The 15,278-nt window shown below is 53.1% G+C and overlaps 1 protein-coding gene across 1 annotated transcript in view; it reads right to left on the bottom strand.

The window, feature by feature from the left end:
- Nucleotides 1–12,768, bottom strand: part of LOC128720533 (zinc finger protein 395) — a 65,246-nt gene extending 52,478 nt beyond the window's left edge. The window contains exon 1 of the mRNA XM_053814207.1: nucleotides 12,186–12,768. Coding sequence (XP_053670182.1) covers nucleotides 12,186–12,632 — 447 coding nt within the window. The 5' untranslated portion in view covers nucleotides 12,633–12,768. The remainder of the gene's footprint in view (nucleotides 1–12,185) is intronic.
- Between the last annotated feature and the right edge of the window lie 2,510 nt (nucleotides 12,769–15,278).

Genomic DNA, 15,278 nt, shown 5'->3' with positions numbered 1-15,278 from the left:
TAACGGTTGGTTGTGGGTGAAAAAAAGAAAAAAATGGACGCCACAACGCCGGTGGTTGAATAACTAAGCCCCCCCTCGAGGCCCTTTGGGGGTGGGAAAAGCGTTCCCGTGCGGGCTGCGCATTTTCCCGTCGCTTCTGCCGCATTCCAGTGCCACCAGTAAGGGGGGAAAAAGCGATAAAATTGCATTCACTTTTTCAGTTTTTCCGACTGCCAACCATTCTCATTCCCTTTCGCTTTTCGCTCCCACTACGAGAGTCGTGCATTCAATTGAACTGCACACACGCTCTTTGTTCGCTTTTGTCTTCACATTTGTTGAGTTGAAGGCTTGTTTGTTTGCTTTTTTTTTGATAATTTTTCGCAAACATCTCAATCAGCGGACGTTTTTTTCCCGGCGACTCCGAGTCAATTGCACTAAAAGGATGATAAACCCACAACACGTTGCAGGAAGAGCACAGCTTCGATGTGAAATGATTTCCACACAATGTGAGGCAGGAGAAATCGAACGGAATTCGGGGAGGTAACGTAGGGTCGCTATCGCGAAAAGCGACAAATTACACGCACCGGGTGGTTCAGAAATGGCCCCATCAACAACATCTCCCAGCACACGCTATCTGTGGGTGGAAAAGGCGCGATTACAAATCACCAAAATGCCACCGAATTCGCCGGCTCAAAAGCTTCACCCCACGATCGGGGTGTTGCTTTTCCACCCGTTTGTCCCATTTTTCGGAGAAAAAATTGGTTTGCTCGGTCACCTCCTCGCCACGGTAGGGGTCACTTTTGCAGCTCCAAAAGAGAGAAAACGAAACATTACCTTCGAGGAGGTGCGTTTTGGGAATCGAAATAGAAAAATAAAACCAAACAAAAATGAAGATGATGATGAAACCAGCCGTTGATCGACGGCACAGAAAGCGATCACGATCACGGCCCCCAACGGATTTGTTTTTTTTTTTGTTATCTCTCTTTTTCTCTGTCTCTCTGTCTCTCTCACACACACTTTTTCTCTGCTGCTGCTGTTGTTGCTGCTGTAGCTTCTTAATTGCATTTCGAAGAGTAGTATTTAAAGTAGCACCACCGCACCAGCGCGACCTCAGCACGGTTGCCCTCAGGAAACCCTCGAGTGCGAGAGAAGGGTGTGCTCCAGCATCCAGGTGTGTGTGCGTGTGTATGTGTGTGCGTGTATGTGCGAGCGGGTATATCAGCGGGTGTGATGTGTCGCCGTAGGGCCGGAGATGGCTTTCGAAAGGGAAACAATGTTCGTGCCAGTAAGTTCGATGTCTAACCGTGGGGTTGATTTGTCCGCGGGAAAATTAGTATTTTGTTATTCCTCTCCCAGGGCGTCGTAAGGAACGAGCTGATCTGGTGGTGGACGGAAGAGAAGGTGGCAAAGTGGCTCACATTGAGGTCACGCAACGGGGAAACCAATTCTGGGGTGGGGAAAAACCAACACAAAAGCAGACGAAACGAAACAAAACCGAAACCGAAAAAGGGCTAACGCGCTTAAAACGGCTCAAGCTCCCGGCTGCTTGCCCACAAACCACCCCCTCCGCCCCCTTTGAGCCAACAAAAAAGGGCTCGCCTTTGAACGGAGTTCGGCCGATCGACCTTTTTCTGCTCCAGCTTCGATTTGCATCTCGGTGGGGGGAACGGCGTTTTTTTTTGTCCAGTGCCGCATTCCAAATGCACATTTCGAAACGGAACCCACACCCGGGGGAGGTGATTTGTTTGAAAATCATTCAAAATGCATATGAGTAAGCCGAGGGCACGCGATCGCGGCATTCGAGGATCGCTCGAGATAACGAAACATCCACTCGCGGGAAGGGATGCGCGCGGGGTGACCCGGCAGCGGGGGGTTTTATTTCTTGTTGTCCAACCGCGAGTGGGAAAATGAATGCATATTGTAATCAAAATCGAGGGAAAGTTTGATTACAGCGCGTTGGCCAACAAAAGGGCAGCGAGAGAAAAAAAAAGAGCGAGAGAAGCTACTTCGTGTGTGCCAGAGTGAGATGGTGCGCGAAACAAACGACCCCCTCCCCAGGACGACCGGTAAAGGGGGTGTAAGAAGGTGAAGATGAAGGAACAAAAAAAAACCACGACACCTCGCGCTCATCATCAAATCACAACGGGCACAGAAGCGAAGTCCCAGAAAAGAAAGCCTTTTTTTTTTCGCCTTCTACGCTCGCTCACCTCAAAGTGCCGTTATTTTCCGCGTGTGGTGTCGGGTCGGGTGGGTGGTGTTGCAGCACACCCCCTTACCGTTCCAACCCGATCCGCGATCGCGCTTGATCCTCATTTATCGCCACCGGGGTGTTCGAGCGATTGCATAAGCCGCCTCAATCCGAGCCCGTCGTGGTCGAGAGAGAGAGAGAGAGAAAGAGAGCGAGTCGAAATATGCGTTTTATGCTGCGCGGCCTGAAGGTTCGCGTTGTTAGTTGTGTCGATGAAGCAGGCGAGATGCCGTGAAAAGGAAAACCACCGGCACATTGAGGGGCATTTTCCCGCCACTGAACAGACAAAAATACGAGAAGAAATGGAACATGCTGGAAAAACGCGCAATTAATGGCCGAACTGCGTTGCGCAGGCGCGTTTACGTGCGTATGTTGTTGTTGTTGTTGTTGTTGTTGTGTTGTTGCAAGAGCCCACAACCCCCCTGGACTCCAACCGACGCGGATGGGACCTGCGTAGTTTAATAAAGCCCACCCCAAAAAAAAGGAGAAAAGAAAATATATCCCGCTATTATAATTCGCTGGCTGGCTCTCACGATGGGTAAGCGATTTTCCGCGGGTTTTGTTGGGGGGAAAACTGCGCCTTACGCTCCAAGGTTTGTACCCTGCCAGTGTCTGCGTGTGTTTGACCTCAAATCGTGGGCACACCTTCGTTGTACAGAAGAAAAAAAAAAGCCGCTAGAAACACCCGCTCGTAAGGTTAGAAGGAGAACACGTGAAAGAAAAACTCACGCAGCACCAGCTCGAAAGCTCGCTCCGAACCGGCCGTTAAAGCTCGATTAAAGTCCAACCCAAGCCACCAGTGCGCGGTGGCCAGGGTGAAGTGAAAGGCCCAGCGGGTTTGGTGGCTAGAAAATGGCCACGCATCGTAACGCGTGCCTCGGACAACGCGAAAACACGCAAACGCCATACTACCGGTTGGCGGTTGGGGTTTTTGGCGTGTCGGTGCGCGTGTTTCTATTGCGTACACCCTTGCGCTTCTCAACCCCCCGACGGCAACGGCACCGGTGCGTGGCTGACGACTTGCGCGTCTTGCGGTGCTTTTTTCCTTACTTTCCAGCCCAAAAGAGCCGGCACGACCCGGCGAATGAAGACGGAATGGTTGAATATTGAAAAAAAAAAAGAAAACCGCAAACACACGCACAAAACAAAGATGGCGAACGAGAGCGGGAGAGAGAGAGAGAGAAGAGGAGAGGGAAAAACGCAACCAAACACCGTTATCTGCGGCGTGTCCGGTCGCGCAACAGTTGCGCGTGGCGTACGCAAGAGACGCAGCTACCCCGATGACCGGGATAGGGAGGGGGCGAAGGGAGGGGTTGCGGGGGCTACGCATAATGTTGATTTTGTCCGCCATCAACCCGCCCCCCCCTCCATCCTCCTTCCTGTCATCAGCACCACCGTCTTTGTCAACCCCCCAATCAGCTGGTGGGGCCTTAACGGCGCGTTTCTCGCGCGCACACACACGCGTATGTGTTGGTAAGGGGTTTTCTCCTTCTTCTTCTCGCCCCCCCCCCACCATGCAGCCTCCCACAGTGTGGCCGCCAGCATAATCCCGGAGCTTGCCGGTGCGTGGATGCGTGTCTATTTCCTTCACCGACTGACGCGCGGAGGAGCGCGCTGAAAAGGTGCGTCTTCTCACGAAAAGAGCGCGTGGTTGGCCATTTTATGTATCGCTCGCCTTTTTTTTTAGATTTTCTTTTCGTCGCCTGGAAGCGCGTGGGACCTCAAAAAGCTAATCTTCTCACTGCCATGCGCACGCTCACAATGAAAGATGCCAAAAGCCTTCACAGGGAGGCGTTCGATCTTGCGCGATCGCTAATTACCAATGTTCAAACGGGCAGCGAAAGTTTGGGGTTTTTTTTTCAATTTTTCCACACTCAATCCGTGGTCGCATCTATGCACGAGAGGTTGATTTTTTTCTCTCTTCAAACGCCAGCATCATAGAATCGACGTGTCATTTCTTGGGCGCTACTCGCTGTCGGTGGAAGGTCCTTCAAACCTTCCGAGCATCGACAACTTTACCAGTGCTTGGCCAACCCTAGGCAGGAAACGCGCGTTAAGAAAAACGAACAATACCGGCCAAGTGCCACTGGCGACCTCGAGGTCGCGGCCCTTTGGCCGGCTAAAACAGGAAGTTTGCCGACGAACAACGAGAACCGGTGATGCGCATCGACGATCATGTGCGAGAAGGGGGCACACGATCCTTGTCCGAGCGGCAGCGGCAGGAACGGTATTTACTCTGCGAGGGTGGAATTTTTTTAATGCTACACCGGAAACGAGCGATCATGGCATGAAACCGGACGAACGAGTGGGTGGGAGAGCGAGAGAGACAGAGGAGAAAAAGGAAACGCAGCAACAGTGACGGGGCATTTGGGCGGCCCTTTGGTTTTCCTGTTCGCGTGCGTTGGTGTGCATGTAGCGAAAATAAATATAGATTTTTCACAAATTTCATTCACACCACCGTCCGGTTTTCGGCCCTTCGGTGGCCCTTCGTCTAAGCGATCACACCCCTGATGCTCAAAAACAAAAAAGGGCGCCCACGGTGGCGGTGAAAGTAATGAAATTTCAACCTTCCCGCGGGCGCCATTTTCCCGCGCACGAAAGAGAGAGGGTTCCGGTGGTGGTTTCGCTTGCTGCTTTGCGGGCGGCGTTTTCACCGGAAGTCGGCAAACGAGCCGGCCCGTAACGCTTCCGGTTGCCGAAGAAAAACTGCCGACATCTACCCTTAGCCGCGTGTGTGTGTGTGTGTGCGAGTGTGCATGCATGTGTAACTGTGTGAGGCGTTTTTGTTTGTTCTTTCACTGCGCCGGTAGCAATCAATCATTCGAGCCACCTAGCTCTGGGGAACGCGTCTGACAGCGTCAAACAAGGGATGATTTTGTTACACCGAGCGAAAAAAAAAATGGCACCAATTGAATGCTAGAACTGCGCGTCCCACTGGCTGGGCCCGTTGAAGGAGAAGAAAAAAAGTCGAGCGAACCTTCACGACGTCATTTCGCGCGGCGATCTTAACCGAGACGTGAGACAAACAACGAAAATATGTTGAACAAAAAACAAAAAAGGCACACAACCAACAACAAGTGAAGCTCCTACGCCGTCAGTGACGCGCATTCGCGGGCGTTCTTGGACGTGCGCGTGGGTGTGTTTGTGTGTTGAGTGCGATCTTCGACGCGCATGCACATGTGTGTTTGCGTGACACATTGCGCAGCAAACAACAAGTACGCAATTGGGCAAAGGGCGCACGAGTGATGCCAACCGACCCAGCCAGCCGGCCAGCGCCCTGCCGAGAAATGAAATTGAACGAGAAACACCAACACACACACACACCTACACACGACCGGCACACAACCACCGAGAACACGCCACCGTTCTGATCGTCATCGTGCCGGGGTGAGAAAACCGGCGATCGGCGCATTTACATACGTCTAGCCGGCGGTTTGTGCGCGCGCGCGTGTGTGTGTGTGTGTATTACGTCGGGCCCGCACAAAAGCCGGCGAAAGGCGACTGTCGACTAAAAATACGGCCAGCCGATTGATCGTAATATTTGAGCGAGCTTTTCGAATCAAATCACCATCGTTGAGCCACCCGGCCGACCTTGGTATTAAAAGGGCCGGCCCAGCAACCGGCTTCCCTTCGAGAACACCGGTGCGGGGGCGTTTGAGTGTGTGTGCGCGAGCGAGGATCGCCGGCCGGTTTGTGCATGATCGCACGCACGCAGCCCACCTGTCATGAGGTTGCGCTTGAGCACGCAGCTCATCTGGCTGCGTACGTTCCCTACTTGGGGAGTGGCACACGTATACAGCCAGGCGCACGCGCAGCGGTACATTCTCTCGCGGTTTTCAAGGCCACCCGGAGGTTGATAAGGGAGCCAGCTTGCTAGGGGTGGCCAGGTTTGGGGTAATTTCGAGCCCCACCACTTAGTATGGGTGCTGCGAAAGGATGACGGATGACGTCACGCGTGCCGCACGACAGACAATGAAACGTCTTTCGTGCGTCGCTCGAGCGGGCATTGCCGGAGTAAGCAAAAAAAAACCCTTTGGGATGGAGGATGGGAAATCCCTTATCACGGAGCCCATTCCACCATCCCTTCCACCGATGCCGGTTCCTTTGGCCCTAAGGCACGTGCGCAGCCATCAGCGTCATCGGAGCGAGCGAGATGGTAGCAGGAAGCAATGCTCGGTGTGGTTGTTTGGATCCATTTCGCGGTTGCGGATTGTGCTGGTGTGCCCCTGTTCGAAGGCTCCAACCCCCGAACATGAAGCCCCCGTGAATCAACGTGACGTGACGCGGGCGTTTGTTTTCTCATTATGGTGCTCATTTGCACCCCCTTTTCCATTTGTGTAGGGACTGGCAGCAGCCGGTTCGAGGAGCGGGAGGCCATAAAAGTGCCCCCTCCCAATCTCCTCACTGAGTCTTGGTTGTGTATGCAAATAGGATCGATCAATCGATCCCCTCGTCTGTCGTGAATGGAATTAAACGCAGAAACGCCGTTAGGTTGGTTGTCGAATGGCGCCCATTTTCCGGCCTGTACCTTGGCCAGTGAAGGCTACCAGCGAACCCACACGCACTTTCGGGCCATTCCAAGGCACCCTGAGATGAAGGTTTCAACCATATGTGTGTGAGAGCGAGAGAGGGAGAAAAAAGAGAGAGAGAGAAGTACACAAAATAGTCATTTTTAGAGGTCGACCAGGTGGCGGCTCAAGGAGGATGGCCAAGGACGCGAAGGGGACCATCGAGAGGTCGCGTTTTGAGGGTTCTCTGTTTTGGTCGCGAATTTCGCGAAACTAATGAACCTCCCCCCCCCCCCCCTCCCCCCATACCATCCAAACCCTGTTGGTACACCCTCGAGGGGGGCTGGTTTTTTTGTTTTCGACATTAATTTTAGCTACCGTTCGTGTGCACGAGATGACGCAACGGTTTCCCAACTGGTTGGTGGTAATTATCGTATCAGTCCCAAAATACCGACCAAACGGTGAGATGAAAAAAGGGTCCGGATTTCAGGGTGTAGATTTAGGCCGATTGTTGTTGTTGTTGTCTATTTATTCATGTTTAAATCGAACCTCGCAACCTCGACCCCAACCGATGACCGAAACCGGTGACCGGCCTCAACATTCTTCCGGGCGTGTGTGATTGTGCGTGTGTGTTTGATATTCGTTTAGAATCCCTTCCATCCTCACCCGCTACTCCCCCTACACCCTTCATAAACCCATCCGGAGGACCTTCGGTCGTGCCATTCGCCTCGCCTCGCCAATTGGTTTGTTTACGTTTTCATGCTTCCCGGCCCTATCCGAAGGGTCTCCGACCTCAAGGTCTCATCGCGGTTGGGTGAAGCAAACAGCCTGCGACGCCATCTGTCTCTCTTGGGGGCCAAAATACCCGACCTGATAGGCGGTGGTGATGACGTGACGTGACTTCGAACGGTCCCGTGGTCGAGCCCGTCTCGATCGGTGAATTATATTGAAGGGCTTTTGAAGCGTTACTTGCCCGCACGATGGACGATGGACAGACGGTGAAGGAGACCGTGTAGCGTAGCAACAAAAACCTTGCCCTTTCGTGGTGGGTGGGCAGGGAAATCGGGTGGAAAAGCGCTCCGGAACCAGTTCCACTGAAATGTCGCACTCCACCATTGCGTAAAGGTCACGGAGAGAATGGCGCCGGCGAGTGGTTCGGGAGGAGGTTGCTCACCCATCTCTGTCCCTCCCCGCGAGTGCATCCTTCTCGTTCGAGCGAGTGTGGAAGGGGATGTTATGTGAACCTGCTTGGGTGACATTTAATTGAGAGCAAAAAGCCGCTGGTGAGCTCGCGGAGCCCATCAATCTGCTGGCTCTCGGAAAGCGAGAAAGATTTATCGCTCCACCGATGGTCGTCTTTGAAGCCATCGTTTGGCCCTTGTAAATACCGCCATTTTGTCCCTTGATACCAAGCATCTAGCTGAGTTGCATCCTAGATGCGAGGATTGCGTTGGGTCGGTGTCCACGCATCCGCTGGATGTATAAATAGCGGGTAGATGAATCATGCGAGCGAAACGAAATTAAATCACCAACTTGCTTTTCTCCATCGCGTAAGAGAGAGAGAGAGAGAGAGAGTCGACAGTGGTCGCTTCACTCTGCAAGGTGTTCCGAAAGGATGTATTGCGGGAGCTTAAAAATAGATCCATAATCATACGCACTCGTGAGGAGCAAAACAGAGACCTCGACGGCGGCAACGACGACGACGACGAGGAAAACATGAACGGCCTCTGACGTCATTACGCAGGGGAATCGTCCCTGGGAGCCGGGAGACAGGGACTTGCAGTCAACGTCAGGGAACGTAAATAACTGCACCAACCTGCCGCCGCCGGTACACTGACGCTCACGCACCCACTTTGTAAGCCTTAAAAGCCATCGTTTAGCCTTGAAGTGGCATCTTTTTTTACGTTAAGGATATTAATCTCTTGGGGTTATTATTTTCTGAGACGAGCCTTCGTTAAAAAATTACACAAACCGTTTACGTTGCGCAGTCGCGATCGTGATATCGCACCAACGAAAAATCATCACCTTCTACATCGACTTTTTGTCATCTCAGGCTCCCGATCGTGCATAATGCACCCCCCACATGCAGTCGAAACACCACAATAACGAGTGTTTCGCTGCTCTCCCAACGAACGATAGCTCGCACACACCCCGTTTAGCGCCTTTAGCGCAAACAAACCGCAAGCGCAACCGCAGGCCCAAAAGAATACTGCAACTGCGCGCACGGAAGAAGGAACAGAAGGAACGCAATCTGCAAAATGCATAACGATCGCGCCTGTTCGCGGCGAGTTGAAGGTCGGTCGTTGAATTTTTTGAAGGACACACTCACTCTACTCGCCCACATCCACCCGTTGCACGCACCAGAGAATGGCGAACGGCAAATACGAGGACAAGCAAATGGGAGGAAGCTGGGCGAGGGCGAGCGAAGTTACGAAACACAAGCAAACACCCGCTCTACCCGCACGGCTTGTGTGGTAAAGGCAGCAAGTGCAATTTCGTCGACCAAACGAGCGACATTTGGCGGGGCGCGATCCAAATTGCAATCACTCAACGCGCTATGGGTGGTGATGGGAAGGCGCAAATGAGGGAGAGAATAGAACTGGGATGGCAACAAGCGCAGCGCTAATGCAGCAAGCACGTCGTAACGCTTGCCGGTCGTAACGGTCACACCGTTACGCGGGCGTAACGCTTCTCTCGTGCTGTTCGCGTTCAGCTGTGACGCGAAGTTCGACGCGACAGACAAAAATAGCGACCGTCCATTTGAGCTTTTGGTCGGTTGCAACCCTTACCTCAAATGAAATGGGGGGTTTGCTTGGTACCGGCACACAATTAACACGCCGCTGCACCATCGTCATCGTCATCGATGTCGGCGTCAGTGCAACCGTTTTTTATTCGTTTTATTTCCCTTCAAACCAGCACCGATAGCCACCGCCGGTCGAGGTGATAAGCGGGATTGAATATTTATGACCGACGTGTGAGCTGCCGAGAGGTGTTGTGATGGGGTTTTGGTCCCTTTGGGACAAATGCCTTCGGTATAAGGCGTGGAAATTGTGAGTGAGGTACCTAAGGAAGGTGTTCTTAGGTTCGTTTTTCTACCACAAAGGACAACACAGTATGTCGCCCGCTCGCGATCGGTCATTCGCAGCTGATTCCGCTCGGTCATCGTCGAGGTGCCGGTCGAATCGACAACCGGGTCGATGATCGGGACGATCGTTTGTGTGTGTGAGTGCGTCTATCAATCGAACGATTGCCAACGAGAATGGTGGCAATTAATCGTGGCCAGCGAAAAACTGCACGAAAACGCAACACCAAAAGGTCGAGTTCAACAGCATAACGAAATACAGCGATCGGAGGAGAACAGGAAGGAGACACAGAGGGACAAAGTGAGGTTCGAATACAACAACAGAAAAAATGGGACACAGACATGCGAAGGAAAGCAACAACGAAAAAAAGCCTCCCCTTCTGAGCCAACACCCCATCCGATTGGATCCCCTAAAGGGAGGAATGAACTCACTTTTCGCATTAGATTACTTCGATCGGTCACGCTTGTGGACGGTGCTTGCGTGCGTGTGTGCGTGTGTGTGTGTGTGTGTTGATTTGAAGCAACGGATGGATGGATTTGCATTTAAACAAGTGAGCCTTGGGACGTGAATGTAGAGTTTTCTGCACCACGGGGTTACATGGGCCATTGTAGTAACGGCAGCTCGTTTAATCAATATCTATAATCCAGATACTGGAGCAGCAAACGTTTAACCATCAGACACGGGAACGTGTGCGTGGTTTTGTTTGGCCCAGATTCCATTTTGACCGTTCCCCGTTTGCTTGGTGCACCGTTTTGCAGATGCCCAAAAAAGGACACGTCGCCTGCTTGGGCCCCCGGCCAGGCTGATGGGGAGTTTCTGGCGAGATGTGCACAAACCGACAAATGCAGACACACACACACACACACACACACATGGGCACACAAACTCACGCAGTAAACGAAACCACCGTGACCTGGAAAACTGAAAACTAACTGCGCGTCCTCCAGCAAAACCCGCCCCAACTTTACACGCCCGATGGAGGCTCCTGGTGCTTCGTGCGATGGAAATGTTCGCTAGCACAAACACACACACGTGCACACACACACCCACACACACGTGAGTGCGCGCGCGCTCGAACGTTGTGGGGTGCCCCAATCCTGGAGGATCCTTGTCGGTATCTAGCGGTGTCCCGTTCGCTCCCGTTCGACCTTATTTCGACCTTAACCCATATCCCGCAACATAGTTGCCAGCGTGTCCTGGTGCCGGTTTGGTTCTTTGTTCGAATCCGTGCCATTACATCGGCCGACTGCCCCGAACCGGTAAAGGATGATCGGTGGGTTTTGATCGATGGGTTTCGGTGAATTTGAGATTGGAATTTGGAATGGCCAAAAGTTGCGGAGAAAAACCAACCCCAACGATGGGATAGATTGGATCATGGAATTACACGCCATTTGTTAGCGTAGGTTTAGTGAGTTTTTTTTTCCATTGCGAAGACTTTCCCTCTCTCTTTCTGACACTTGCTGCTCCAGGTGGATGGCCAGAATTAGGTCACGAATGGGAACAAGCGCACTTGAGCGGGGAAAAATCGAAACACTAGCGCACACAACCGCACGCACATCCCCTCTTTGGCGTAACAAAGTAGCAGTAGGCGATGTAAAATCTCCCTCGTCCTCTGGGTGTGTGGTGAAAAAGGGACCAAAAAGGGACGCGGCGCTCGTTTTTACGGACGGTATCCCTTTTTACACGCACACTAGTGCATGTACGGACGCGCACACCCACACGGGCGCAAGGTGAACACAGAACGTGTGCGCGCATGCACTTGCAGAACTGTTTGGCCTCGGGTGGGGTGGAGATTCCGTGACCTACTTTTCGACTGAGGGGATGGGCGATGTAACGGCGTTACACAAATCGACCGACTTGAGCTCCTTTTTGGGTACGTTTCTGTCTCTCTTTTGCACTGTCGCTTTGCGTGTGCTTGCAGATTGCAGATGCTTCTATTGTGCTGTAATCCCCCTCCAATCTTCACCAGGGACACGATCGGGCCTACGAGGGCTGGAAAAGCTCCAAGAGTCGCCCGTAAGCGGGTCGGGGCTTTTCTCCTTGACCTACTTTTCGCGTCGTTACAAGGGGGTTGGTTGTGCGCAAGCAAGTTGGTCACTTGGCAAAAAACCCAGGGGCAACCGGAGGTGGAATAGAACACACCCCTTGCGGGAGAATGTTGAGAAAGGACACCTTTTGGGGGTTTGTTCAATTTGAAGTTGATGAATAAATGAGCGGCACGAAATCGTCCCTTTTTTTTGGCGCTCGTAATCGAATCATCCTTAGAAGTTACTCAGCCAAGGAAGCCATCGCAGGAAGGCTCCACAAAAGCTAGATCGGATAATTTTAAATATCACCCACCCAACGACAATCAGCTAAAAGACCTACCTCTGGAGCAGCTCCGTTCGCTGTGCCGGCGATGCGAACCTTCACCTCATCCTTCAGATCATCGTGCACGATCACCTCGCCCGTGTTCTCACGCCCATTGTACGTGAGGAACACCTTCTGGCCGGGTTTCAGCTTCACGTCCGCGATCGTGCGGAATCCGCGTCCAATCAGTTCCGTCTCACGGAACTCGCGGGCCAACCCCAACCGGTTCACCTCCTTCATGCTGTCAAACAGCACCGTGTACCGGGCCGGAGTGGTCAACCCGGACAGGAAACCGGGCCCGCCAGTGCGAGCCGGTTCCTTCTGATCGGGGGGCGTTTTCACCGACTCAATCTTGCCCGAGTACCAGATGCCGTCGTTGCCGGGGGCGCAAACGCGCGTACCCACGATGGATCGCTTCGCTAATCGCTTGCCGGTGGACATCTTGCTGAGAAAGTACTTTTTCATTCGATTCTGTGCGTTCGCCGCGTCTGTGTCTCTGCTTTGCGCCGCGATTTCGTCCTCCTTCACGAAAGGGATTCGATTGTTTCACACGTAAAACAAAAAATACACCGTAAAATTGCACACTCCGAGGCTAGGCCTTTGCTCAATTTTTTTTTTGCTTCACTTTTCCACCGCTAGGGGGCCACTAGATCACACGGCACGATTTCGACTTTTCTGGCCTTTCTTCAAACCGCCAGCGATCATTCAACGCCTGTTACTAATTCGCTCAATTCGCTGTCACACATTCGCGCACCCATACACACACACACGCACACCATGCACATGCACTTGGTTGCACCCTTTTTTTTTTCTTTCTCCACTACTTTCTTCTGCTTGCACGCACGAGGCTCACTGGCACGTTGCACGCACGGGTTTATTGAACGTAACACACCACGAAACACACGCACTCGGAGTTAGGAGCGGTTGCTTCTGCACCCAGCACACGCACAACGCCCAAACACACCCACCCACACACGCACGACGTTCACGCACACGGCACCTTGTCCAGCTGGCAGCACCGGGCTGCGTCACCGATCACGTCAAACTGCGCCAGAAACCGGCAAACGAACTGCTGGTGTTGCTGTTGCTGTTGCTGCTGCTCGCGTTCAGCCAGCAGCTGATAATGGTCAGCACGTTCGTGCAGAGACAGGCCGGTGACCGTGGCCTGGTTCGAGAGTCCTTCGTAGAGCGTCGTCGCGCACGTCACAGTGGTTTCAGCCTCAGGTGCAGGCGCATCGTCGCCGCGCTTTAGCACGGCCAGTTGGGGCAGTAGATCGTTCGCACTCGTACCGATCCTGCGGCCGAGTAACATTATTCCGGCCGTGTCCTGGCCACCGGTTCGTTCCGGGCGAGTCGAGCGCTCGATCCGGCACTAACAACGCGCAACGCCGCCGTGATGATGATGCTGCGACGCGTTATCTCAGCCTTCTTACTGCTGCTGGTGCGATTGTTTCCCGCTGTACGCTGTTCGGTGAAACACTAGCGGCACACTAGCGCATCTATACCGGTGGTTCGAGCGATTTGCCGGCCACCGGGAGACACTTGGGTTCGTTACAAGGGTATTCGATTCGTTGGCGCTTTTGGGGCCGACTTGGGGGTGTTCACAGTGAGTATTGGTATTCGATCGGGGTGCGATTTTCTCACCCCCGGGCACGTTCGAGTTCAAGCGTGCAAGCGTTTTGCTGTTTTGCTGTCCGTTTTCACTTTCACGTCACTAACCACAGAGAGACAGAATCACAGAGGAGACCTTTGACGACGACGACCGGGAGCTGTCGCGCGGGAAACCCTTACTCGGCAAAAGTCAGATTTAAAATGGTGATGCCAGCGCATCGGCATCGGTGCGAAAGCAGGATGGCGGCAGTTTCCCAGCGGATCCGAAGTGCACGGAGTTCGGGTGTGCGAGTGCGACGCCGGCCCGCTAGTGCGAGCGAGATAGCACACAAGCCGAACGCACGCTAGTTCGGGTCAGAAGAACGGCACATCCGATAGAGGCGCACATACGGTGGTGAGAGCGAGAAGGCGCGTATGCGCCGCGTCGCGGACAAAGAAATTCATTCCGAGTGCAGCAGGTGTTCATCGCGCGGTGTGTTCATCACTTGGTGTTCATCGACGGTTAAGAAGAGCCTTTTCGAAACGGGTGGGGGATGAACGAGCGCATGTGTGTGCGTGCGTGTACGAGAGCGAGAGCGAGCAAGCACATGTTTGTTTGTCTGCCGTCTCGCTCACGCACGGTCGCCTTTCGCAGCAGCTGATCCGTCCGCTTCGCTGCGCTTTTGCTCGGTGCGGTTGTTGAACGCGCGTGGAAGGGGGATGAATAAAAATGGCAGACCTACCCTTGCCGTACTCGTGGGGTTGGCTGGGAGCTCCGCCATATTCCGACACGCTTCCGCTTGCTTGCTACCTTTGCAGCTTCTATCGCGACCTCATACGCGTCCGTGATTGAAATATTTTGCTTCATTTTTTGGGAGAGCTTCCCCGCTTCAAGACCTCCATCTTCCCACGGCTCCTTGTAACGATGGCCGGCATATCTAGTTCGCTCTCTCTCTCTCTCTCTCTCTATCTTTCGCGAGTTGGCTCGCTGGCGGACTAATTTCGACTCGTCGGTCTTTGGAGCGGTTTTACATTTTCGGATTTTCTGCCCGTTTGATGGGGTGATGCTCGTGGCACGCGCTTGTGTCACCGAAATCATCCCTTATTTTCGCTCCCCGGTGTCGGCAGGAATGCGCTGAGGGTGAACAACGGAAAATGACACCTTTCTTCCGCCCGTTCGTCCGTTGCGTGTGCATTTATGCACATTAGGCAAGAGCGAGAAGTTGCGAGGCTCCTCGAAGAGTAGGTTGCTGCAGCAGTGGAGGGCAGCTTTATTTGTTGGAGCTCGTTCCGTATTCGGTTGCTTCACTTTCAAATCTGGAAGCAGAGACTCGTCAGAGCCAAAAAGATAGCTCGCACGGCTTGGTATCGATGCACGAGAAGGAAAATCGGAATGCCATAAATCGAGCTCGCAAACGTAAAACCAGGGAAAATGAGAAACATTTTTCCATCCCCCTCCTCCCAAGGAATGCACACGAACCGGGCGCACGGTGGCCGCCAACGAAACGAAATAATAACGGC

This window comes from Anopheles nili, chromosome 2 (assembly GCF_943737925.1).
Source record: "Anopheles nili chromosome 2, idAnoNiliSN_F5_01, whole genome shotgun sequence".
Lineage (NCBI taxonomy): Eukaryota > Metazoa > Arthropoda > Insecta > Diptera > Culicidae > Anopheles > Anopheles nili.
This window is presented reverse-complemented; position numbering and strand designations above follow the sequence as displayed.